At 43.9% G+C, this 27,286-nt stretch overlaps 1 protein-coding gene across 3 annotated transcripts in view; it reads left to right on the forward strand.

Moving 5' to 3' along the window:
- The first annotated feature begins 4,093 nt into the window (after positions 1-4,093).
- LOC138096575 (zinc finger protein 665-like) overlaps positions 4,094-27,286 on the forward strand; it is a 41,514-nt gene continuing 18,321 nt past the window's right edge. Inside the window, exons 1-3 of one of the 3 annotated variants that reach the window (XM_068992828.1) lie at positions 4,094-4,191; positions 4,546-4,632; positions 26,551-26,633. In XM_068992828.1, the coding sequence (XP_068848929.1) occupies positions 26,619-26,633 (15 nt within the window). In that variant the 5' untranslated portion in view covers positions 4,094-4,191; positions 4,546-4,632; positions 26,551-26,618. Of the gene's footprint in view, positions 4,192-4,545; positions 4,633-9,930; positions 9,979-23,498; positions 23,616-26,550; positions 26,634-27,286 lie in introns of those variants that run through there. The other 2 variants (XM_068992829.1, XM_068992827.1) reach the window with 2 other exon arrangements.

The following is a 27,286-nucleotide window of genomic DNA, read 5'->3' on the forward strand; positions in this document are numbered from 1 at the left end:
TCCCTCCTGAGACAGTGGGCACAGAAGACTGTCTGTTCCCCATGGAGGGCTTCCCTGCATGTGTAGTTGGGGCTCAGGAAGGGGGAATGTTGATTGTAGGTATTAAACAGCATGTTTAACAGGGCTAGGGGGCTTTTCATTCCATCATCTATTTTTCACTATGAAATCCAAGTTTACTGGTATTTTTCTGTCTTCTTTGTCACATGGTGCAGCTTGCAGAATCTTAGTTCCCTGAGTATGGATTGAACCTGAAACTCCGGAAATGGAAGTGCGAGGTCTTAACCACAGGACTGCCAGGGAAGTCCCCACTTTACTAACCTTGGTTCATTGTTCTGTTGTGGAATTAACAAATAAACTTTGGTTTTTGTTAATAACTACATACCTAAAATTAACTGTGGATAAAATCATTGTTTTATAAAAATTATGTATTTAGGTGTTCTGGGTCTTTGTTGCTGCTTGGTCTTTTCTCTAGTTGCCAGCAGTGGGGGCTGTTCTCTAGTCGTGGTCCATGCGATTCCCATTGTGGTGTCTTGTTGCAGAGCATGGGCTGTATGATGCTTGGGCTTCAGTAGCTTCAGCACGTGGGCCTGTTTTTTTGGGCTCTTGGGCATTACAGCACAGGCTCAGTAGTTGTGTCACTTGGTCTTAGTTGCCCCGAGGCACGTGGCCTTATCCTGGAGCAGAACCCATGTCTTCCACATTTGCGGGTGGATTCTTTACCATTGCGCCAGGAGAGATGCCCTCATATTATTTGTGAAGACAGGTATTTTATAGAGATTGGACTCAAAGTATTCGATATATGTTTTTTATACGTCTACTACTTTTTCTTTTTTTTTAAACCAATATAGTATTAGAGTTGAGACTTCCGCATTGGTACAGTGGATAAGAATGTGTCTGCCAATGCAGGGGATATGGGTTTGATCTCCCTGGTCCGAGAAGATTCCGCATGCCCAGGAGTAACTAAGCCCATCCACCACAACTACTGAGCCCATGCTCGAGAGCCTGTGAGCCAAAACTGCAGACCCCATGTGTTGCAACTACAGAAGCCTTGTGCCTGCAGTTCACCTACAACCTGTTCTCTGTAACAAAAGATGCCACTGCAGTGAGAAGCCCACTCACCACAACTACAGAGTATCTCCCCCTCAGTGCAACTAGAAAAAGCCACACAAAGTAACAAAGACCAGCACAATCTAAATAATTAAACAAGGTTTGTAAAAAGGTAATATTGCCACACTTAACTACAGTTGATTCATTTTCATGGCCCCAGAGATGCTGAAATACATATGACTAAAAGTGATCATGGGAAAATGATTTAAAAATGTGTCAAGAGGCAACTCTTCATTTCAGTCAATTGTGTATTTACATGTGCATGCATGTGTGCATGGATATGCAACTCCATGGTTTTATTACAAAGCATCATCTCATAAATAAGCTTTGTAATTTTTAACAGTTGAAATTATATCTTAAATATATTATGTACCCGTAAATTTTTTCTACCTCAGCACAGAAATGATTTAAATAGTAATAAGATTACTGATATTGTGTGGGGGGGAGGGGTTGAGGAGTGACCCTATACAATGACCTTTTATGGCCTTCTATTGCTTTTCAAATTCCTTGATGTTATTTGACGTTTCTCAGGGAACTCTTATTGATGGACTTTTATGCTCTGTTACTTAACTGTTTGATTCCTTAGGTTCAAAGGAATTTGACTGGACTTGATTCCCTCCTCTTTTAGTATAAAAAGGGACTGAGTTCTAATTCAGATAAGATGGTTTTGGGGGTACAGTCCACCATATTTTCAGTTTGCTGACTTTCTGAATAAAGTCGTTATTCCTGCCCCGGCAACTTGTCTCTCAATTATTGGCCTGTTGTGTGGAGAGCAGTAGAAGCGTAGAATGTGTACTAAAGGAACAATGAGGTTTTCATCAATATTTAAAGATGCATTGCTCTTTTTGGCCACATGATGCAAAGAGTGGACTCAATGGAAAAGACCCTGATGCTGGGAAAGATTGTGGGCAGGAGAAGAGGGCGACAGAGGATGAGATGGTTGGATGGCATTACCCACTCAATGAACACAAGTTTGAGAAAATCCTGGGAGATAGTGAAGAACAGGAAAGCCTGGTGTGCTGCACTTCATGGAGTTGCGAAGACTCAGATTCGACTTAGCAACTGATCAATGAAAATTGCTCTTTTTAAAGTAATGGTTAGTAAACTCTGTCAATTTCAAAATTAAAAAAAAAAGATACTGACAGAAGTTCCCATCACATACCTTAGTCCTCCAGTCTCAGACTGTAGGTTTTGACCTTGTGTCTCTGGAACTGAGCCATGTGGAGTTTGGCCTTCCAGGTGAATGAAGAGCAAAGAGGAAACGTTGTGATACAGGGTGTCACTGTAAAATGGCACGTTTTCCCCAGGGATAGTTTTGTATTTCTTATTTTAGTTTGCAGTACAGAGAGAAATCCTGAAAAGTTTCTTGTTTTCTTAAGATGTGTAAATTATTCTAATGGCAGGAAATGTTCTGCATCCAATTACCACCCTACAGGAACTCTTCAGAGACCCAAGTTCCCAACCCCTGAATTGCCAGGAGCAGGACAGGCAAGAACCTGCTGACAAAACCATTGATTGATTTATTTATTGCACTTGAAAATATGTGGGCTATTTTCAAATACCTTTTGGTATTGATTCTCACATAGTTTCACAGCAATAAGAGAGCAGGCCCTGTATGATTTCAGTACTCTTTATTTAGGCCATGAAACTTCTGCACCTTGTTTTATGTCATGTTCCAGTGTCTCCTGGTCAGTAGTCTATGGGAACTTGAATACAATTTGTATCCTGCTCTGTGAAAATTGTTTAAGTCTTAATTATGTTGAATTTGTTCACAATTCTTTTCATGTCTAGTATATCCTACTTTCCTGTCCCATTTTATTAATTTTTGAGAGTTTAATATTGAAATTCCTACTAAAAATCTTAGTCTATGTAAAAAGTTGTAATATATAGTAGAACTACTTTCAAAGCGTCATGTAAATGTGTTGTCATACTTTCGTAATTTCAAAAAATTTTAAAAAGGAAAATAAAATCTTTATTGAAACTTTTCTACTTGTTAGGAGGACATAGCCTAGTTTCCAACATACTGGTCTACAAAGTTACAAGTTTTTGCCTTAAAAAAGTGTAACGGGGTGACACAGCGACCTGGGAAGGCCGGCATCCTCTGCCTGCATGGCGGCGTGGAGCCCCGCTGCAGCAGTGCCTCTGGTCCGCGGAACCCGCCAGCTTCCTCCTCTCCAGTGTGCCCAGTGCATGTTTTCCTCGCATCCCGAGGGGGGAGCTCAAAGTGACCCAAATCCTCAAAACTTACAGAAGGCTGTGGGGGGAATGTATAAAATTCAAATTAAATCGGAAGAATTTAAGTAGGGAACTGTCTAGCAGCCAACAGGCACTAAAAGAAGAAATCAAAGGTAGGCCCGGATTGCAGATTTTTAAGTCTGTCCCCAAATATTGACCATACCCTGGCTGCTTAAATGTTGTTGCTAGAACACTGGATGAATCTTACTAACAGGGGCTTCCCTTGTGGCTCAGCTGGTAAAGAATCCTCCTGCAATGCGAGAGACCAGGCTTAGATCCCTGGCTTGGGAAGATCCCACGCATAAGGGAAAGACTACCCACTTCAGTGTTCTGGCCTGGAGAATTCCCTGGACTGTATGTATAGACCATGGGGTCGTAGAGTCGGAAACGACTGAGCGACTTTCACTACTAGCACCGTTCTTTCCTCAACACATGACAAAAAGTTTATTTTGTTCATAGACGTTTCCATATTGTAATTATAGAAGAATATGCTATCTATTTAGATGTTTAAGGCAACAAATTAAAAAAAACAGGCTGTAATTCATGGGGCATCACAGGGCTGTTAAACAACTCCCGGCCCCTTGCCCCGCCTTGCTCTCGCTCTGCATACCTGGACGTTCTTCGCCCCGCCCCTCGCCTGTACCGATCGGCAGGCGACTTACCCGGAAGCTCCGCCTAGGAACCCGCTCGTGCGCAGCTTCCTGCGGAAGCGGAAGGCCGCGAGAGAAGTCGCCGGGCGGCCCTTGTGTGTTTTTTCCCAGGGGCCCCGCGTCTGTGGTAGGAGGGCTGACAGGGGTGATCCTAGGAGAGAAACAGGGATAGGTGTTGAGTAGAAGAGAAGAGAAGGAAGTAAGCCTAGACACCTGGAGTGCCCCAGAGTGGGAGTGTAACAGGGAGAGAAGGGGTGTGACTAGAAGGCAGAGAGGGAGCAGAGTTGGAGAAAGAAAGAGACAGATGTATAGATATTTAGGACAATTAGAAGGGTGGGGGTGGGGAGAAGAGCAGCAAGAGGAGAAACAAGTTGCCGAGGGGGGCAGGACAGGTGTGAGGGAAGAAATAGGAGGGCAGAAACAGCATCGCACCTGAGGCAGTGGACAGCAAGGGACGGTTCCACATAGTGAGGTCTTCCTGTTTTTGTGGTTGTGGCAAACGAAGGGGGGACTTTGATTCTAAGCCTGAAGCAGCCTGTTTTCCACTTGCCAGATCAACTTCTAAAAACTTGTATTGTCTGAGGAAGAAGCTGGGAAGAGGAGGAAAAAAGGCAAGAAAAGAGGAATGGCTCTTTCTCAGGTAAAATCATATTCTCAGTTGATTCTCAGTCTGTCCTTCCTGAAATCCCTTCTTTGGACTTACTAATCATCTCTGACTCTGAAGTATCCTTCCTGACACCTGTACATGCACACTCACCAGGGAACTTCCCTCAGGGCCTGTCGTCTCCACTTAGATCCCAACTCCGCATGACCCAGTGGCCTGGACCTTGTGTGGAGGGCACCATCCTGGGCAGGGCATCACACCCACAGGTTTGAGAAGGGGTCTCAGTGCTGTTGGGCAGGAGGGATTGCCTCGGGTCCTGGATGTGCAGTCTGCTCTCTGTCAATCAGGATTAAGAAGCTGTGGGTGGAAGTCAGGTATTAACATGCACAGTACCTGGTAAAATCTGGAAGTAGACCTAAAAAGGGAAAGTTGTTCTAAGGTAATTGAAGCGAAGTGAGTGAGTCACTGACTTCAAACTCGATTGGAAATGGGATGGAAAGTTCAGAATCAGGTATCAGTGATAGAGAGTGTGCTATTCCATCATCTGTTTGAAACTGTGACATGAATCTAAGTCTCTGAGAGCTGGAAATTCACTGTCATTGCCTTCATTCTTGAGATTTTGTCTTTTCACTGTGTTCATTTTGTGGTTTGGCACAGAGATGTTTTTACTTTTGATGCAGGTGGGGTTTCCTCTTCATTGTTTAACCCATAGATTCACCATTTGTTATGGCAACTGTCTTTTTTCCACTAGATTTTCTTAGTATCCTTGTCTTTAGATTTTAAATATATGCAAATGGTTATTTCTGAACATTCTCTTCTGTTCTCTTGGTGTATAAATCCATGTTTATGCCAGTACTACACCATCTGGATTAAATTGTGATATGGCTTGAAATTTTAAAAAGGGTGACCTTCCTCTTTCATGTTTGTACTTATTGAAGAGTATTTTTGCAGTTTGTGGTCCCCTTGAGATTCTTTATGACTTCTGGCAAGTTTTTTCTATTTCTGCAAACATTTCTGTTGTACGTTTCATAATGAATTCATTAAATCTGTGAAACATTTTGAGTAACTTGGAAATACAGAGTGCTGAGATTTCCAGTCCATGACTACTAGATTTATTTGTTTATTTTGGATTTCTTTTAGAAATGGTTAAGTAGTTTTTAGTGTATATGTTTCACCTCCTTGGTGAATTATTCTTGGATGTTTCATCTATTTTTAATACAATAGTAAATAAAATTGTTTTGTGATTTTCTTTTAACATTGTTCATTGTGTATAGAAATGCAGCTGATTTGCACGTTGACTTGTGTATCCTGCAAGTTTGCTAAAGTTGCTATTTGATGTGGCAGGGGGTTTTTTGTGTCTGTGTGGAATCTACAGTTTATACATAAAAGACGTTGTCCTCTAGGGAAGAAGGTAACTTTCTAATTTTTCACTTTGGGAAGCTTTGATTTCTTTTTTTTGTGTAATTGCTCTGGTTAGGGGTTTCAGTCCTCTGTTGAACAGTGATGCAGATTGTGCGTCCTTGCCTTCTTTCCGATCTCAGAGGAAAAGTTTTCAGTCTTTCACCACTGAGAACAATGATAGGTGTGCTCTTTTGATACATCATATATTTTATTGAGATACTTGTTTTGAAAACAAAACAAAACCCCTAAACGGACGGGAATGTATCAAAGTGTGAACAGAGATGAGCTCTCAGGACAGAGAGGAAAGCACATCATTAATAGTGGTTGGAAACCTCTTGTAATGGTACATAAAGATGAGAGCTTACGGTGAACAACGTCAGATTCATGATCTCTAAAGAAGAAGATATAGCTTTGGGACCAGGGACCAGGCTTGATCACTCAAGAGCTTTTGTGTAGGAGAGTTTTATTAAAGTATGAAATGGGACAGAGAAAGCTTCTAACATAGACATCAGAAGGGGGATGGAGAATGCACCCCCTTGCTAGTCTTAGCAAGGGAGCTATATAGTTTCTCAATTGGTTATTACATTAACTCAAAACAATGTCTCAAGGTTGTAAAGGTCTTACCAGACTCATGCCCAGAATTTCCGTTTGAAGATGACAGGATAGTCAGAAGGTTCTCAAGAAGGAGAAACCTGTCATCAAGCAGGATACATTGTTTTTGTATTATCTTCAGTTCAGTGCAGTCAGTCAGTTGTGTCCAACTCTTTGCGACCCCGTGAATTGCAGGATGCCAGGCCTCCCTGTCTATCATTAACTCCTGGAGTTCATTCAAACTCATGTCCATCGAGTCAGGGATGCCATCCAGCCATCTCATCCTCTGTTGTCCCCTTGTCCTCCTGCCCCCAATCCCTCCTAGCATCAGCGTCTTTTCCAGTGAGTCAGCTCTTCGCATGAGGTGGCCAAAGTATTGGAGTTTCACCTTTAGCATCATTCCTTCCAAAGAACACCCAGGACTGATCTTTAGAATGGACTGGTTTTATCTCCTTGCAGTCCAAGGGACTGTCAAGAGTCTTCTCCAACACCAGAGACGAAAAGCATCAATTCTTCAGCACTCAGCTTTCTTCACAGTCCAACTCTCACATCCATACATGACCACTGGAAAAACCATAGCCTTGACTAGACGGAGCTTTTTCGGTAAAGTAATGTCTCTGCTTAGTAAAGACTTTAAGCTCTGATGTTTTGTTGTGTAATCATCAGCTCTGGGCTTAAAGAAAAAAGTTTGTCCTTTTCTCCTCCTTGAGAATTCCAGACCACTATCTATCCTCCTTGAGATCCTGAGACGTCTTTCTCCTCCTCGAGATCCCCAGACCCCTTTCTCCTCCTCGGTTACCAAGGACTTCTCAACCTGCCTAGGAATTGACTCTTTCAGCTCTTTGGCCAAAGAGAAGTTTGTTTATTAAAGTCCCAGAGGAAGCTTAACCTTTCCCTGAGTTCTCAGCCTGTCCTTCAACATGTATCATGTGTTCTTTCACCCGCCAGTGGTGCTGCAGCTCCATCAGACACAAAGGCAAGGTTTGTATCCACAACACTCGCCATCTCCCTGCCGTGAGCTGGTTGTTCTCGAGTGTGAGGAGCATGAGGTGGGCTTCCTTGCCCCCTCTTCTCTCTTTGTGGGCTTGGATCTATTGGCTACTCAATTCTTAGTCCATATAGATCAGAGCTGATGCCCCAAGCATCTAACCCCTGATCCGGTGCTGCTTTCATCACAGTTGTCATATTTGGGAGATAGAATCGGCAAATGGGAAAGTACTGGCTGCTCTTTAATTTTATCTGGCACCTCAGAACCTGTAATGAACTGTCTTAGTCCCTGTCTGCCTCTTGAGATCACTCAGCCATTTCTGCTGTTCTCCTTTTGCTGCCATACAGGTCAGGGTGTGTGGAATAAGCTGGTGGATTGGATCTTCTGTGCCTGTTACTTAGGAAAACTGTAAGGACAGCAGTCCAACAAAGGGAATACGTGTGAATCTTTCAGGCTCTTAACTTGGCATCTCTGGATGGACCAAATAGTCCCATCTCAAGGTCTTAGGATATGAGACCCCCACATGTCATAGTTTTCCACTCTTGTCCTGGTCTATCTAGTCTGGGAGTGTAGACTCTTCCTGACTTTGCTTTCTCCTTAATTTGTATAATTTTTCCTTTTAAATTTGATTTTGAAGTATGTGGCTCTAGGGTCTGAAGTCATGTCCAGTTTCTTTGCTGTGGTAATCCGCCTGTGTTTAAGGGGCAGCTCCTCATGGACTCTCTGTGGTGTGGGTTTACTGGGTAAGAGAAAATTTTTAAAGGAGAATCCTTTCCCTTATTGGTTGTAATATTTTCCTGCTGCATACAGAATTACCACTTGAAGCTACTTAGTATAGTGGTCAGCGTGTTCTGTGATATGAGAAAGAATCTGAAGACCTTGACCTGTACATCTTTTCCTGGCTTTGAGTGATGTCAGAGAAGCCTGCGTGAAGGGCACTGTGATAGTGGTGTTCACGTGTACTATCACCATGCCCTTTGAGCCTCACCAAGAGGTGTAGGAACTTCTCCTGACAAGGGTACTGTCCAGGTTCACAGCCTCATATTCGTGAGGCTGTTGACTAAACTGTTGCTGATTTTGCATGCTTGTCACCTGGGTGCCTCCACACTTAATTTTGTAGCAACTTAATGACAGAGCTTATGTAGTGGAGTGATAACTTCAGTGATGAACCATCATTTGTTTTTTTTCAAGGCATAGCTACTTTCCTGTTTTTATATTTGTATGCATTATAAATGATTATCTTTTATTTTTGTCATTAAGTTTCTATTTTATGTTACTGTTTGTCTTTTATTTGCAATATGTGGGCTGGTTGGTTAAGAAAGCTCCCACCCCTATGGTGGAATTGGTGATCGGTACTTTTTAGAGTTCTTTATCTATTCTTGATGTTAAACTATTATTGAATATATGCTTGGTAATTTTTGGTATTATAGTGTACATTGTTTTTTCACTGCTGAGGATGGTTTACTGCACAATATTTGATAATTAGGATGTGTGCAATTTACCTCTTTTTATTTTGTTGGCATGAGCTTTTGGTGTTGTATCTGATAAATCATTGGTGAATCCACTGTCAAGAATCATTTTTAGGTTATCGATACGAAATTATGGATGCTAGACAAACTTACTGTGATAATCGTTTCACATTATACGTATCAGTTAGTTTTTCTCTGTAGCTTAAACTTACACAATGATATCTGTCATTGTAAGAGTTGCTTATACAACCCCCTGTATGTCACTGTTTAAAGAGTTGGGTTTAGAAAGGGGAAATAATTAAAACACGTTGGATAAAAGAAACAATAACGCAGTTTTTACTCATTTAAAGTGTCTCGCTCTTAAAAGGCTATGCTTAGTGACCCAAATGATCACATCCCTTAAGTCCTCCATCTCAGACACCCAGGTACTGACCCTGAGTTTGTTGAACTCAGCACTATGCTAAGTTTGCTGTTTTGTAGAGTATGAGTAGGGAAAAGCCCATTTCTACCCAGGCAGAGTTTTGTATTTGTAATATAGAGACTAGTCCCATTCTTGTTTCTTAAAACTGCCGAAGCCCCCAGATCCCTGAATTGCTTCAGCCTCACTAGCAGGATCTGAGAACAACATGCTGTGAAAAACAGTTTTTTTATTGAGAATAAACCCTTTGATTCTTAAGAGGAAGTATCTTGGCTTCGGACATAACTTGAAGCTTTTACGTGAGCAGTGTTACAGGCTGTAACTTAATGCTGTCTAGGTAACAGGCCCCGCCCCCTCCACGCCCCGCCCCTCCAACGAACTCTGCGCACAGCGTGTGCTCGCCCCGCCCCTGGTCGGAAGCTGCGGCTCTAATACCAAAAGCCCTTTCACACAGAGCCGGAAGTTGGAGAGCGCGGAGCCAAGGTTCCCGAAAGGCGCCTAAGCTTCCATCTAGAGTAAGTTTGCAGAGCTCGCCACCCCTCCAACCCCCACCTCAGCCTCCGCTCACTCGTCCTCAGTTCAGTTCAGTTCCGTCGCTCAGCCGTGTCCGACTCTTTTGGTGTGGGAATTGCCAGCGACCTGAAAACCCTGGCACCCAGTGCTCGGCCCCGAATAAACGCTGCCGCTGCCGTTGCGGCCCAGTTATCTTTTCGTTTGGGTTTTAAGTGTTGCTGAGGCGGTTTCGGCCCTCGGTGCTAGTAGACACCGCCTCTGGCGACATTTTCCTGCTTAAAACCCTTGTTTACCTCTGCCTCGCCAAGTAAAGCCCTCTCTCGCGAGTTGGAGTCGCGCCCGCCGCGTCGTCTTCTCGACCGCTGGAGGCAGAGCCCAGATAGACCGCGCGCCCTCTCGCCGGTCCCGGGATTCCGGAGAGGCGGCCCCGCTCCTGAGCCCCCTCCCTCCCAGTCCTCTGTCCTCGCGTCTCCTGAGGCCGGTCCTTGTGCCCCGCAGCAGCCCCCTTTCCTGTCAGCCCGTCCCGTCACCCCGCATAGGGTAGGTGACCTGTGACAGCCAGTGCTGTTCCATGCCCAATTCAACTCGGTCGGAAAAGGTGATCTTCCGGTCCATGGGCGATACGTTCTGTCGCCCACTCAATAAATTCAGGAGGCAGGAGGATCAGGAGAAGCAGAGTCAGAAGGACTGAGAGAAATAACTGAAAGCGAGGAGAAAAGCATCAGGGAGAACCAGTGGGAAAACTGAGAATGGCTGAGGGATTTGCAAAGGGATAGTCAAGTCAAAGAGGTTAAGCCTTGAAAATAGCCAAGTGAGTAAAATAGAGAAGTATTAATAAATCAGAAAGCCAGATCTCCAGGGACTGGGAAACAGCACAGGGAGAACTGCCCTGTCTCAGTGATGGGAGCGGGGAGGCGAAGGATGAGGGACGTCAGAGGTGGAGAGTCCCTAACTGGGTTTTGGCCGAGTTTGAGTCCAGGCCTCTTGGGTTAGAGTCCCGAGTTGTGTTTTCACCCGGTTGGAGTCCCGCCACAAGGGTTCAAGTCTCAATCTGAGGTGGCCGGTTTTATGGTGCTGGCAGAGCAAGGTAGGAGCAGAGGAAGAAAGGGCTGGAAGGAAGCATAGCCACATGGCCTGCCAGAGAGTGGGGAGGAAGGGAGAGTCACAGCGAGAGGAGGGAAGTAATCTGGAGTGCAGAGAGGGAGCCAAAATGGGGGAAGAAAGAGGCAGACATAGGTATGGATTTTTGAAAGACTCAGGAAGGTTGGAGAGAGAGCATTTGGAGGGGGAACGAATTGCAGCAGCCTGGGACAGGACACGCGTGAGGGAGGAAATAGGACAGGAGCAGCAGGAGAGCAGAGGGGGAGAAAAAGAGACACGGAGACCCAGATGAAATAGGGAGATAGGTGAACAGAGGGGTAAGCTCGATCCAGGTGTGGCCAGTTGTCTGGATACAGATGATTTTTTTAGTTCTGCAGAGGAGGATGAGAATTTCAAAACTCCTGTCTATAAGCCTTGTGTCTTGTTTTATTAGTTGTGGCAGATGACGACTTTCATTTGCAAACTCTGTGAGTTGTGAGAGACCCCCTTCCCTCGTCCTATCATGAGATAGAGGTCAAGGAAGAAGAGATCTGGGACAAGAAATGACTGACTCTGGAGTGTCACTCTGTGGTAGCTTTTTTTTTTTAATGAATCTTTTTGGGCTGTGCTGTGCCGAGGGCTCAGGAGTTGTGGCTCCCAGGATCTAAAGCACGGGCTCAGTAGTTGTGCACCGACTTAGTTCCTTGTACTTGTGGGATCTTCCTGAACCAGGGATAGAACCCATGTCCCCTGCATTGTCAAGTAGATTCTTATCCACTGTATCATTATTGGGTAGCATTTTTAAAGGAACACTTTTTAAAAAACAAAAACAAAAAACAGATTCACATTTTCTCCTTTCTTTATGTATGGTGGTTTTTGTAGCTTGGAATAGGTCTTAATTCATTCTGTTTCTGTACTCATTTTTAACTTCAGAAATAAGCTTTTTTAGTTTCCAGTATTCTAGTCTTATCATCCTTTTCTAAATATTATTCTCGACATTTTTTTAAACTTTGACACCAGATTTTTAGATTAAAAATAATTCACAGTTTTTTTCTTTTTTTCAAATTTTTTTCAGATTCATTCCTTGCCTGAGTGCTTTCTTCCCTTCATCTCATACATTTGAAATTTTCTTTGGTAGTCATCTTTCTTAGTAGTCAATCATCTTAGGCTATTTTGTGCCATACTTAGCAAAAATGTCACCTCGTTTATCAGTTCTAATGAGGTAGATGAACCTAGAGCCTATTATACAGAGTGAAATAAGTCAGAAAGAGAAAGACAAATACTGTATATTAATGCATATATATGGAATTTAGAAAGATGGTACCAGTGATCCTACATGCAGGGCAACAAAGGGAGACACAGATGTAAAGAACAGACTTTTGGACTCTGGGAGAAGGTGAGGGTGGGATGATTTGAGAGAATAGCACTGAAACATGTAAATTACCTTATGTAAAACAGAATGATCAGTGCAAGTTGGATGCACGAAGCAGGGCACCCAAAGCCAGTGCTCTGAAACAACCTAGAGAGATCTCGTGAGGAGGGAGGTGGAAGGGGGTTCAGAATGGGGGGCTGCTTCTGCTGCTAAGTCGTGTCAGTCGTGTCTGACTCTGTGCGACCCCATAGACAGCAGCCCAACAGGCTTCTCTGTCCCTGAGATTCTCCAGGCAAGAATACTGTGGTGGGTTGCCATTTCCTTCTCCATTGCATGAAAGTGAAAAGTGAAAGTGCAGTCTCTCAGTCGTGTCCCACTCTTAGCTACCCTATGGACTGCAGCCTACCAGGCTCCACCATCCATGGGATTTTCCAGGCAAGAGTACTTACTGGAGTGGAATGCCATTATAGTCACTAGAGGTCTGTTAATGAAGGAAAGGAAGGTTTTAAAACTCAGAATGGCACCAGGCCCCTCATCCATAAGATGCATTTTGGGATAATCTTGGCACCAGATGATTCATCCCAGGCCATAAAATGATTAACTTGAATCTTGTAGAAGGGCAGATTACCATACAAATAGTTTTGTTTACATAGATTAGGGGAACAATATCTGAGTATAACATACTGGTTTGTGAAGTAGGTTCTCAGCCATTAGGCGGAACCGACTTGAAAGAGTCTGGGATAAATGCATAATCCATTGGAGTAGCTTAGGACAAACATTTCCATGAGAAAAATGGATTGGTTACCTCAAGGTTTGAGAATAGTTAACTTCAGGTGAAACCAGGTGTCATTATGGCAACACAATATGTTAAGAGAAACCTCGTTTTATATTTGTATGGAGAAGGAAAAAAATATCGCTAGTTTCCTCCTGCCGCTTAAGAGAGAGAAAAATGTCTGACACTTGCATCCTATTTCCTCCATTTGGAGACCCCTGGCCTTCCTGCCTGTTACCCTCTCATTCCCCCCTTTTCTTTTAGAAGAATTACGTTGCCTAGGGACAAGGGGCATCGTTCTCGTTCCATAACTGCTTAACAAGCTGACAAGGGGCGTTGTCCCTAAATTGGTTCAATGGGCGTGAATCTGAGTGAACTCCGGGAGTTGGTGATGGACAGGGAGGCCTGGCATGCTGTGATTCGTGGGGTCGCAGAGTCGGACACGACTGAGCGACTGAACTGAACTGAACATATTCTCCTAACCCTCATACCGAAGATGTCTGATCCAGGGCCCCTAATAGTAATTGGAAGAAGCTGCAGCAGTAGCAGGAGTTTGAGCAACTATTGCCGGACGTGAGACTCCTTCCAGGGCCCAAAACTGGGCTCTTGTCTAATACTTAGAGATGAATTGTCCGAGGAGACACATGTGCTGACAAAGCAAGAGATTTTATTGGGAGAGGGCACCCGGCTGGAGAGCAGCAGGGTAAAGGAACCCAGGAGAACTGCTCTGCCGCGTGGCCTGCAGTCTGGGATTTTATGGTGATGAGATTAGTTCCAGGTGGTCTTTGGCCAATCATTCTAATTCATAGTCTTTCCTGGTGGTGCACGCATCACTCAGCCAAGATGGATGCTAGCAAGAGGGATTCTGGGAAGTGGACAGACACTCGGTGTCTCCTTTCCACCTTTCCTGACCTCTTTAGGTTGGTGGTGGCTCATCAGTTCTGTATTCCTTATCAGGATCTCCTGTCATAAAACAACTCATGCAAATAGTTACTATGGTGCCTGGCTAGGGTGGGCGGTTTCAGTGTGCTTCCCCTAACACAACCCTTTGTAACTTAAAAGCTTTCATGCAACTAGAAACAAATCCAGTTACACAGTTACGGATGCAGGGAGCAAACAGCAAAAACAAAACAGTCAGAATTATTGTAATTAAGATAGTTTTCCACCATGGGGCACTTGTTAACATCTCCCAAAATGAGGCAATTGAGGCTTCAGGAATATCCATAGCCCCAGTCATCTTGTTCATGTGTTTAGTCAAATGAATAACATTAGGGGTCATATCAGGTATATATGTACAGCATTGGGTATGAATAATGGTACAAGTTCCTCCTTGTGCAGCTGTCAGAATATCTAAAGGCAATCTGTTTTGTAAAACTACCTTTCTAATTTGTGCTTTCTCAGCATTAAGAGCTGAAATAGCTTTTTGAGAATCTTGTAATGCCTGTTGAGTAACATTAGTCAAAGCATCCACTCGTAGCATAACATCTGTAGTTCCCAAAGAGGGAACAAAGGCTGCAGCCAAATAATCATACCAGTGAAATACAGACCTTGCCCACTGAGTTTTAAGGTGGGTACATTAGCAGGCTTTCTTGGGAGCTCTGAAGATATAAAGCCGTGAGTAAAGGCTAGACCCAGGGTGCATCTCCCTATCCAACCAAGGGGAAGACATGCCCATAGGTAAGAGCCACATATCCAATAGGTCCTGTTTGTAGCAAGCCAGCTGAGATATCCAGTCCCAGTTAGTGCCTGGCCAGACAAAGGGAGGACCTGAATTGGGGTTGGAAAACACGGGAATGATTACGTTGCATACATCCTGAGGCAAAAATCCCAATTGTTTCCAATCATTGTAATGAAGTTGTTGGCTGACTTTTGGGGATGGCTCTGTTTGCTCGTAGCATATAGGGGCAGTAGATACTAGACGTCCTTTTTCAGGAGTTAGCCATATAACCTCATCCTATATTTGATAAATGTCAGGTAAAAAACCATTAGATCCAGACCTATTTGCCTTATGTGTAGCAAAATAGTCATTAAACCGAGGCAATGTATAATCAAAATTAAAAGTCACATTATGTCCATAGTTAAAGTACAAAGTGTTGCACCAGTCCATTTTAGGGTTGGTAGATGCCATCAGATGTAGAAGAGGCATCACATATGATTGTTGTCGAAGGTATTCGCAGACTTGGAGACAGTCTTTTTCTTGAAGTGGAGATGTCCGCCACAGGAAACCTTTCATGATGAAGAGGGGAGCACTCTGCAGACCCAGCTGTTAGACCAATTGTGGAATGCAGCGTAGGAGTGAGCCCAGGACAGGAAGGCATTGTCTTGAGGATCAAACGGCACACTCAGGATATTTGTAGTCAGCAGAAGTAGGCTCACATAGATTATCAGGCCCATCTGAAACGTACAAAATCAGAGCATAGAAAATAAAGACATAAAATGAAGTCCCTTAGTTCTGGTCAGGGTGCCACCTCTTAACTCAAGTGTGATGTATCCACGAATCAATTCCTGGCACTTTGACAGCTGTGGAAGAAGAAAGAATAACCTGGTAAGGGCCTTCCCAGAGGGGCTCGAGGGATGGGCCCCCAGATCCCAATGTTTTTATGAGGACCTCTGTTCCTGGCTCAAACAGAGGCTTGCTTGACTGAGAGACTGGGTCAGGAGTCATCTCCCAGAGTTCTGTTAATGCCTGTTGAAAAGCTGAGAGCTGAGTTACATAACTAGTGAACTCCAAGGCTTCAGGGTCTATAACGATGTCTGTGCATAAGAAAGGCCTTCCATAAATACCTTCAAAGTGGGACAGTCCCTCCTTTTTGGGGCAGTTCAAGCCCTCATTAAAGCTTTGGGTAGGACTTTAATCCAGTTGTCCTGCGTTTCTTGAGTTAATTTGTACAGATGTCTTTTGATAATGTCATTAGATTTTTCAACCTTTCCTGAAGATTGGGGTCTTCAGGAACAGTGTAAGTGATATTCTATTTCTGGAGCTTTAGATACCCCCTGAGTTACAGCAGCTTTAAATGCGGAGCCATTGTCACTCTGAAGGCTCCGTGGCAGCCCAATCCTGGGGATAATTTCATGGATTAAAATCTTTATAACCTCCTTAGGCTGCTTACTATGACAGGGTAAAACCTCAATCCATCCAGTAAAAGTATCTACCCAGACTTGTAAGCAAGAATATCAATTAGCTTTTGGCATATGAGTAAAATCAATTTCCCAGCCCTCTCCAGGATACTTTCCACTTCATTGTAATCCAGATATTGCTAGCTTCTCAGTCTTTGGGTTATGTTTCTGACAAACCTCACACCTTTTGATAATGTTCTTTAAAGTTTTCATTACATTTTTACCTTCAAACAAACGAGAAGCCATCTGGTAAGTACGCTCTGCACCCAAATGAAAATTCTGGTGTAAACCCTTAGGAGTTTTCCATTGAGCATTTTCAGGAATTATTAATCTTCTATCCTCGGGCTATAACCATGCTTTATTTGTAATCTTAGTTCCTCTTTTCTCATCTTTCTAAGTGTTCCTCAGTATATTGTGGTTTTTCCTGTTTCACAGGACCTGTCCAGATCAAAGGCGTCTGTAGTGAAGGGGTTTCATAAAGTGCTGATTTTCTGCCTTGAGAGTCAGCCAGCTGATTATCTTCAGCTGCTTTACTGCCATCTCTGCTGTGCCCTTTGCAGTGCATAACAGCTACACAATATATAGCAGTTAAAAGTCTCTCGATCTCTCTGAGATGCATAATAGGTTCTCCTGTTGCTGTTTTAAACTGTCTTTCTTTCCATATTGCAGCATGAGCATGTAAAGTCAAATAAGCATACTTAGAATCCATGTAGATATTTACTCTCTGCCCTTTGCTTAACTCTAGAGCTCGGGTCAGAGCCACAAGATTTGCTAACTGAGCACTGGTTCCCTGGGGGAGAGATCTTGTTTCTGAAACGTGTTCACCAGTCACCATGGTGTAACCTGCTTTATGCTTTTCATCCCGAAGAAAAGAACTGCCATCTGTAAATATTTCCATGTCTAGGTTGTCTAATGGGGTATCCATTAGATCCTCCCAAGCTGCATAGGTTAAAGTTAGAAATTGGGAACAATCGTGTTCAGGTGTTTCATTTTCCTTCTCAGGAAGGAAAGTGGCAGCATTTAAATGTCCACAGACTTTAAGCTTAGTTACTGGTCCTTCTAACAACGATGACTGATATTTAAGAAGCCTACTGTCTGTCATCCAAACATTAACCTTAGAATTTAAGATTCCACTCACATCTTGAAAAGTCAGGACAGTAAGATTTCGTTGATTAATTGTTTTTAAAGCTTAAGGTGCTAATAAAGTTGCTGTCCCAGTTACTCTTAGGCAGTGGGGCCACCCATGTGAAATTACATCTAATTTTCTGCTTAGATAAGCAATAGGTTGCTGGTGAGGCCCTCAGGCTTGTGTCAAAATTCCCAAGGCCATACCTTTTCTTTCAGTGACAAACAAATCCTGACCCTGTGGGCAAGCTCAAAGCAGGAGCTTGCAGGAGGGCAGTCTGAAGAACCTTAAAAGCCTTTTGAGTATCTGGAGACCAAAGCAATTTGTCTGTTTGGGCCTGCTAAGTTTCAGCTATAAGTTTATATAAAGGCCAGGTAAGTTCCCCATAACCTGAAATCCAAATATGACAGTAGCCTGTGATTCCCAGAAATCTTCTCAATTCTCTTAAAGTCATAGGTAGGGGATGATTTAGTATGCGTTTAATTTTCTCAGGGCCTATGGCCCTAGTCCCTTCTGATAGGATTAGGCCCAGATATCTAACAGATTGTTGACAAAGCTGAGCCTTTTCTCTTGATGCCTTATAACTGCAGCCTGACAGAAAATTTAAGAAATCTTCTGAGGCTCCTGAACAAGCTTCCTCTGTCTCAGCACAGAGCAAAATATCATCTACATATTGTAACACCACCGCTTCAGAGCTATTAAAGTTTTGTAGATCCTGTGACAAACTTTGTCCAAATAAGCGAGGACTGTCACAAAATCCCAGGGGCAAAACTGTCCAGGTTAACTGAGAAGCTGGCTGCATAGGGTCTTCAAAGGCAAATAGAAGTTGACTTTCCATCGCCAAAGGCACAGAATACAAAGCATCTTTCAAATCAATTACTGAGAAATATTTGGCTCATTCAGGTATTTCAGACAATAGAGTATAAGGATTAGGCACCACGGGGTGTAAAGGAACTGCCGCCTCATTTATTATTTGTAAATCTTGGACTAGTCTCCATTTCCTTTTGATTTCTTTATACCCAAAATAAGAGTGTTGCATGGACTGTTAACAGTGAACGAATAGTCCCTGCTCCCTTAAATTTTCGATGGTGGGCTTTAACCCTTCCTTTACCTCAGGTTACAGTGGATACTGCTTCTTACGTGGAAATAAGTGTGGGTCTTTGAGCTTGACCACTACAGGAATAGCATTTTGTGCTCGACCCACAGATTTTCCATCAGCCCATACTCTAGGATTACATTTTGTTCAACTAAAGGGAGAGAAAGGGAGGGCTCCATATTTATGAAAATAGAGGCATGGACCTTGTTCAGTATATTCCTCCTCAAAAGGGGTGAGGGAGACTCTGGCACAATCGGACACTTGTGAAAGTAGCACAGAATCTCAGTTACAACATAATAACCGAAATAATACCCTTTGGCTCGTCTTGACAGTCCCATTATGGAAGCGGATCGGGAAAGAAGTGGGGCAGAGGGCTTCAGTAAGCACGGAGTAAGTTGCCCCAGTATCTAAAAGGAAATTGATGGATTGGCCCCCCACAGTTATTAATATCCGGGGTTCCTCAGGTGTAATTGGGACAGGAGCTTGTGTGGGGACCCCCAGGCACCTGTAGTCCTAATTATCTTGAGAGTCTGACCCCAGGTGTCATTATGACAACACAGTATTTTAAGAAAAACCTTTTAAATTTGTATAGAGAAGGAAAAAAATATCGATAGTTTGTTTACTCCTGCTGCTTAAGAGAGATAAAAATGTCTGACACTTGCAGCCTATTTCCTCCATTTGGAGACCCCTGGCCTTCCTGCCTGTTACCCTCTGAACATCGTGTAATAAAATAGACATATTTTCAACTGCGGTTTTACCAAAGACATGAATTGTGTGTGTGAGTTTATGTGTGCACACACAAATGGATATTTCTGGTCTCAGCTCTTTACCAGAGAATAACGGAGGTATGACATTAGATCTTGTGAAATTAAAGGCATTTCTTTGAGAAATGGGAAAATAAAAGGACATTTAACATGATAAAACCAACAAAATGCTTCATTCTTCCCTTTCAAAAAAAGAAAGAAAACACCTAGTTTAACTGGTTAGTCTAATGGTCTGTTTTCTCCATTTTCTATGATCAGTGAAAAAAAGTGAGCTGTGCAGTGATATGAAGATGTTTCCCTCAGGTCCCTTTGTGACTTTTCTGTGTAAATGAGGAAGGATGGGCTCGATTGACCTGCAGCCTTCCAACAGAGCCTCTCTCTTCATAATGAAAAAGATTGGTCAGATCCTACTTCCAAGCTGACCCCTCACAATGTTTTTTGTACCAGTGGATATATATTTGCAATTCTGTATTTTTAAAATATTTTACTGCAGTCATATAATAAAGAATTACCTGCTTGGTATCAGTTTGACCCAATCTTGAAAGAAAAGTTTCTTTTGCTCAGATACATGACAGATGTTCCTGGTCTTAAATGGGCTGGGCAATAAGGACAAACTTGGCCCACTTGCCCTTCAGCCTCCCATTTCATTATTCAGTTATACCTGGTTCTCTTCACTCAGCTCAGACCTTCTCATAAACAGCTTATCTCTGGGCCTGAGGGAGCCCACTTGTAACATAGAGATGAGAGACTAGACCAGAAACTCTCAGCGTGAGCAACACTGACCCCTGAAATGCTTAATGAATTGGCTGTGTGTCTGTATGTGCAGTTTTGGTTTGGAGGGAGTTTCTGGTGGTAATGAGAATTTTAAATAGATCCCAGTCCTCCCTGAATGAAAACCGAAAAGGAAAACTAGGATGGAGGCAGGATCACAGGCTCAGAATTAGATGACTTCTATAAATAAGGCTAAATCTGAAGGGAGATTTTTTTTTTTTAAGTCCTGATATTCAGACCTCCACTGCCTTTCATTTGTCCTTCGGTCAAAAGCTTGACTCCTCGCTGTTTCTCCACAGCCCTCTGTCAAGCTCAGGGCCCTGTCAGTGTCTCCAGCCTCATCCTGGGAGTTGATCCTTTGCTCATGGTTCAGCCTGTCCTAGTCTCATTTACCTTTTCTCTGTTTCCAAATACCAAAACCATTTCTGTCTGACATTGTAGTTCCTTTTCTCACCTTCTCGTCACCATGCCTCAGGCCCTTTGTCACCCTTCAAGTCTAGGCTCAGAGAGGTCTCCCCATCCCCCCCTAACAGTCTCTCTCATGTTACCCAGGTTTATTGCCTCTGTATCAGTTGCCATCAGCAGAAATTAATGCCCTTCTTTATGGGTTATTTTGAGTCCTTCCTGGTTCCCCTTTTTTAGGGCTCATAGTATTCCTCTTCTTCCCAGCGTGGCTGCAGTACCTGTTACTGGAAATGTCTGCAGATGACCGGACTATGGGTTGGGCTGAATAATCCTCAGGGAAGACCAAGAGAACAGGGCAGGTGATGAAGATGTTTCCCATGTTCTGGACATTTCAGCTGTAATTGATCTTTACCCCAGGTGGCTACTTAATTACTCAAAATGATGATCCAAGAAATATAGAAAGTCCTGAAAAGCCCTACAAAACTGGTTCCTCAAGCAGCAGGCTAAGATGTCCCCTCCTTTAGTCTGTTGGGTTTAGTCCTCTGCAGCCCCTAGTTCTAAGCTGTGTCCATCCAGGACCAGTCACCATCACGGACAGCAGCTTTGCCATCTAGGAGTTCATGTGCTCAGTGTCAGCGATTGTGATTTCAGTGCACTGAGGATGAGCAGAAATCCAAAACCTAATGGGGCAGGAAGGAGATGTTCCCTCCCCACCCCCACCCCAAGAGCTGGAGTATCTTCCAAGTAGGTGTGGGTGGAGAAAACAGGAGATAGTGAGACCTGGAGACCCTTCCTTTGAGACTTCCTCATCTCAAATGCCTTTGTATGTGGACTCCATAATGTCCCCAGGTGGTGGCAGACTTTCACAGGAGGGCCAGTCTCTTGATTTTCATACTACATGTGCAGTGTCCTTTGGGTGGTAGCTTGTGGGCACTCCTCTTGTGACCACCTTTGCCAGGAAACCCCTGTGCACTTTAGTCCTGCTTAGTCCAGTCACGCAGGGAGGAGAGGGAGACAAATTGGGAAAGCGGAGGGAACCTGGAGCGGTCTGCAGGAGGGTTGTGGCAGTACTTGGGGGCATCAAGGTGAGCCCAGTGAATTGAGTGTGCACCCATCCCAAGTGTAGTTGCAGGGACCAGGGGTGTGTGGATCTATTGGAAGAGAATGTCTCCATTCAGGCTGGAGAACCTGGAAACGGGTTTGTTGGAGAACCCACATGGAGTGGTTTGAGGTTCTACTGCCTGAGCTCGTGTTCCCCAGGACAGCAGTGCTGAGGCTGACATGTGCCTGCACAGGTTTGATTTGACAACTCGTTTCCACACGTGAGCAGCAATGAAGGATATGGAATTCAGCCAAGAGAAGTCTTTTCCACTGTTAGAACTGTGGCCTGGGCTGAGCCAGCAGGCAGCTATGGGTGCAGGAGGATGGGAGCCTTGGGCTTGAGGGGCTGGTTCTAGCAGGTGCCCCCAGCATCCACTCCAGTCCCTGGCTTTTGTTGGCTCTTTTAGCAGGCAGGCACTGTAGAGTAACAGGGAAAGTCTCAGGTCATTTTTTGCATCAACTTTGGTATCATTGTGTACTTGGGGTTACCGATGCAGAAAGGTTCATGTGCATTTGAGACGATGCCAAGAGAATCTGGAGTGTTTCCTTGGAGGATCCTGAGGTCTCAGGGGGCCCTTGCATCATTGTGATTATCCCTTTTTTTCATAGTCTTTGGAGATGTTAATGTTGACTTGGAACACTCTCTGTAAATGAAAATATGGTGTCTTATGTCTGTGGATCCTTGAGTGTCCTCTTTTGTATTTTGCCTCATGCATGAGTTATCAGGGCTTGGAATGCTTTGTGTTTGTATAAGAGGGTTAGAGGCTCATTATGGGCTCTGTGGACACTGTTGGACACCATTAAAGTTTGTAAGTTTGTTTGAGTCCCGCTGGGAAAATAGGAGTACTAAGGTTAAGATCACAGAATGCTTGTTATAAGGTGGTCCTGCTGGGTAGGGATCTCTGGGCCCAACCTGAGAAGAGTCATAAAGTCCTCTGACATAGGGGAGGATGGCTCCAAAAAATCAGAGGGCAGCGATGCCGCAGTGATCTGCAGCCTGGAGGCTTGTCCTCTAGAAGATGCAGCTGCAGCTGTTTGGTGCCAGGCTGGGTGCTGTGTTATCCACTGCTGTCCCTCCCAAAATAAGCACACATACAGCACAGTACAGAAAACAGAGAATCTTAACTGCACTGTTGGTGGCAATGTTAATGGTACTACTATGTTGGAAAATAAAGTGGAAGTTCGTTAACAAATTAACACAGAACAGGCCTACAGTCTGTCAAACCCATTTCTGACCGATATCCACAGGAAGAGCAATCAGTTTTTCAGGGATATGTCCACAGTCCCATGAGTGTGACTGGATTTGCAGTAGCCAAGGCATAGACACAGCCCAGATGTCTCTTGACAAAAGAATAGGTTACAAAAGTGTAGTACAGAAATATTTATTATATACTGTATATTCATGAACTATTTTTTCTCTTTATACAAATATAAAAATCAAGAATCCTGCATTTATGCCAGAATGAATGAACCTAGAGAACATTATGCCAAGTGAAATAAGCCTGACAAAGGAGGACAGACACTATGTGGAAACTAGAATTGTCAAACTCATAGAGCCATCGAGCAATAAGGCTGTTAGCAGGAGCTGGGTGGAGGGGGAAATGGGGCACTGGTAGTCAAAGAGTAGAGATTTTCCGTTGTAAAATAAGTTCTGGGGATCTGAGGTACTGTATGCTGTAGGTAGTGTTTCTATATCCTTGAAATTCGCCCAGAGAGAAATAATACATTGTACTCATAGGTGGAAGTGTAACTTACTCGACTATATTAATTGTTCAGTGTATGAGTCTATCACATGATCACTTTGTACACAGTACATTTATACCATTTTTGTTAGTTACACCTTAGTAAGGCTGGGAAAGAAAAAGAGAGTTGGGGGGGCAGTGCTTTTCTCCTCTGAATGGTGCTCAGTCCAGGCTTCACGAGTCATTGATGATCCATTTTGCATACATGTGCCGGAGTCCAGCTCCAGCAGCCAGGGAACCAGCCTGAAGAGATGAGCAGTGTCGGTGGAGAATGATGCAGCCTCTGACTCAAGGTATGGGGCTGCATGTTTATGTTAAGCTTCAGGTTCTCTTTTATACTGTGACAAAAGCACTAGGTCAGAGGTTTGGCATTTTCAGTTTCCCCTCACCCAGAGTTATTGTCTCCATGAAACATTGTTGCCCTTCAAACAGAGTTTCTGCTTAGGAATTCTCTCAGAATCCTGTTTACTTGTCTGGGCTGCATACCACATTGCTAAGTTTGTTTCTTATCTTTCTAAATCCTATTTGCCCATAGCATCCTAAATTCACTATCTCCTAAAAAGGCTTATAGCTATTAATATCTCTGAAATTCCTAATCTGTATAACCAATGGTAAAACATGCTAGCACTACCACATTGCTTAAATTTTAGCTTCTAACAATTCTTCAGTTCAGTTCAGTCGCTCAGTCGTGTCCAACTCTTCACGACCCCATGAATCGCAGCATGCCAGGCCTCCCTGTCCATCACCATCTCCCGGAGTTCACTCAGACTCACGTCCATCGAGTGTGATGTCATCCAGCCATCCCTTCCTGGGTCGTCCCCTTCTCCTCCTGCCCCCAATCTCTCCCAGCATCACAGTCTTTTCCAATGAGTCAACATATCGCATGAGGTGTCCACAATACTGCAGCTTCAGCTTTAGCATCATTCCTTCCAAAGAAATCCCAGGGCTGATCTCCTTCAGAATGGACGGGTTGGATCTCCTTGCCGTCCAAGGGACCCTCAAGAGTCTTCTCCAACACCACAGTTCAAAAGCATCAATTCTTCGGCGTTCAGCCTTCTTCACCATCCAAATCTTACATCCATACATGACCACAGGAAAAACCATAGCCTTGACTAGACAGACCTTAGTCGGCAAAGTAATGTCTCTGCTTTTGAATATACTATCTAGGTTGGTCATAACTTTTCTTCCAAGGAGTAAGCCTCTTTTAATTTCATGGCTGCTGTCACCATCTGCAGTGATTTTGGAGCCCCCCAAAATAAAGTCTGACATTGTTTCTACTGTTTCCCTATCTATTTCCCATAAAGTGATGGGACCAGATGCCATGATCTTCGTTTTCTGAATGTTGAGCTTTAAGCCAACTTTTTCACTCTCCTGTTTCACTTTCATCAAGAGGCTTTTTAGCTCCTCTTCACTTTCTGCCATAAGGGTGGTGCCATCTGCATATCTGCAGTTATTGATATTTCTCCCGGCAATCTTGATTCCAGCTTGTGTTTCTTCCAGTCCAGCGTTTCTCGTGATGTACTCTGCATAAAAGTTAAATAAGCATGGTGACAGTATACAGCCTTGACGTGCTCCTTTTCCTCTTTGGAACCAGTCTGTTGTTCCATGTCCAGTTTTAACTGTTGCTTCCTGACCTGCATACAGATTTCTCAAGAGGCAGGTTAGGTGGTCTGGTATTCCCATCTCTTTCAGAATTTTCCACAGTTTATTGTGATCCACACAGTCAAAGGCGTTGGCATAGTCAATAAAGCAGAAATAGATGTTTTTCTGGAACTCTCTTGCTTTTTCCATGATCCAGCGGAAGTTGCCAATTTGATCTCTGCTTCCTCTGCGTTTTCGAAAACCAGCTTGACCATCAGGGAGTTCACGGTTCACGTATTGCTGAAGTTTGGCTTGGAGAATTTTGAGCATTAGTTTACTAGCATGTGAAATGAGTGCAATTGTGCAGTAGTTTGAGCATTCTTTGGCATTGCCTTTTTTTGGGGTTGGAATGAAAACTGACCTTTTCCAGTCCTGTGGCCACTGCTGAGTTTTCCAAACTTGCTGGCATATTGAGTGCAGCACTTTCACAGCATCATCTTTCAGGATTTGAAACAGCTCAACTGGAATGCCATCACCTCCACTAGCTTTGTTCGTAGTGATGCTTTCTAAGGCCCACTTGACTTCACATTCCAAGATGTCTGGCTCTAGATGAGTGATCACATTATCATGATTATCTGGGTCGTGAAGATCTTTTTTCTACAGTCCTACTGTGTATTCCTGCCACCTCTTCTTAATATCTTCTTCTTCTGTTAGGTCCAGACCATTTCTGTCCTTTATCGAGCCCATGTTTGCATGAACTATTCTTAATTATTCCTAAATCCTAAATTTGGCAAACTTCCTTTGCCATAATCATTTCCCTCACAAATAGGTCTCAGATGACAATCCTTCCCATGGCCTCAAGATGCGGCCTACGTGCTCATCCTGGAACACACTTTGTAAGGATTCTTGAACAAATATCAGTGGTTAACTTAATGGATTATTCTCTCGGTACAACTGCAGAAGGCTTTGTACCTTCTCATGCTCCTCTCAAGAACAAGTAGCACCTTAACTTTCTTTTCAGTGAACTCACCCGAGGAAAGGGAAAAAGAAGTCAGATCATAAGACCTAACTCCGTCATCCCGGGTCCATGCCTGCGGGACAAGGAGAGGGGGTTGGGGCCTTGCCTCCATTTTGTCAGTAATGCCTAATGCAGCTCCCGACACACATTTTTGTACCCTCTGACCGAAGATTCCCCTTCAGGTAGTTTGTGTTGGTCCACAGCTCGAGAATGTTTAAGATGCCCCAGTTGATTCCAGTTTGGATCCCTCACTAAACATCAGGACTCTTGTGTACTCCCAGTCCTGAGGGCTGAGATCTGGGCTGAGGAGGGGGTGCTGTGTTCTGAGTGGGGATGGATCAGGGCCTGCTGTGTGACCTGAAGGAGACTGCCTGGTCAGTGGAGGTACCTCCTGCTGCTGTGTACATGAGGCCTCAGCAGGAGGGGAGTGTGATCCAAGGGAAAGTGTGGGAGAGTCCCGTGTTGGTCTCTCTGTGGAAGTTGACTGTCCTGAGTCCCTCCTGAGACAGTGGCCACAGGGGACTGTCTGTTCCTCATGGTGAGGGTTCCCTGTGTGTGTGGGGTGGGGCTCAGGAAGGGGATGTGTTGACTGTAAGCATTAAACAGCGTGTTTTAAACTTTTATGATAGACCTCTGAAGACTCGTGTTGCCTGAGGAAGCCCTGAAGTTAAGAAAGAGGAAAGAAAAGGAGTGAGGCATGGCTCTTTGTCAGGTAAGATCATATTTAGTCTGTCCTTCCTGAAATGCTCTTCTCTGGACTCACTAATCGTGTGTGACTCTGGAGTGTCCTGTGTGACTCCTGTACATGCACACTCACCCGGGGCTTTCCCTCAGGGCCTGTCATCTCCACTTAGATCCCATCTCCCCATGACCCGGTGACCTGACACTTGTGAGGAGGCTCCCCTGGGGACCGTCCTGGGCAGGGCTTCTCACCCACTAAGATGGGGTCTCAGTGCTGTTGGGCAACAGGGATTGCTTAGCGCCCATGTGGATGCGCTGTCTGCTCTGTTAGTCAGGGTAAGGAAACTGCACATGGAAGTCAGGTGTTAGTATGCACAATAGCTGGTAAAATCTGGAAATCAGATCAGTTGAGCCTGTCTTTTCCCTTTTGTGTTTCTTGACATTCTTGTGCATATACCTAACATATACACAAAGAATTATTTCTGAGTACTGTGTTCTGTTCAGCTTTTTTCTTTGTCTGTTTTTATACCAGTACCACATTACCTTGATTACCGTGTAAGAGGTGTTGAAATAGAAAGACCTCCATCTTCCTGCTTCAAGAGTTTTGCTGTTTGCTCTTTGAATAGTTCTATGGCTTTCACCGTGTTTTATTCTACTTCTACAACGATTGTCATGGCAGTTTTG

This window comes from Capricornis sumatraensis, chromosome 20 (assembly GCF_032405125.1).
Source record: "Capricornis sumatraensis isolate serow.1 chromosome 20, serow.2, whole genome shotgun sequence".
Taxonomy (NCBI): domain Eukaryota; kingdom Metazoa; phylum Chordata; class Mammalia; order Artiodactyla; family Bovidae; genus Capricornis; species Capricornis sumatraensis.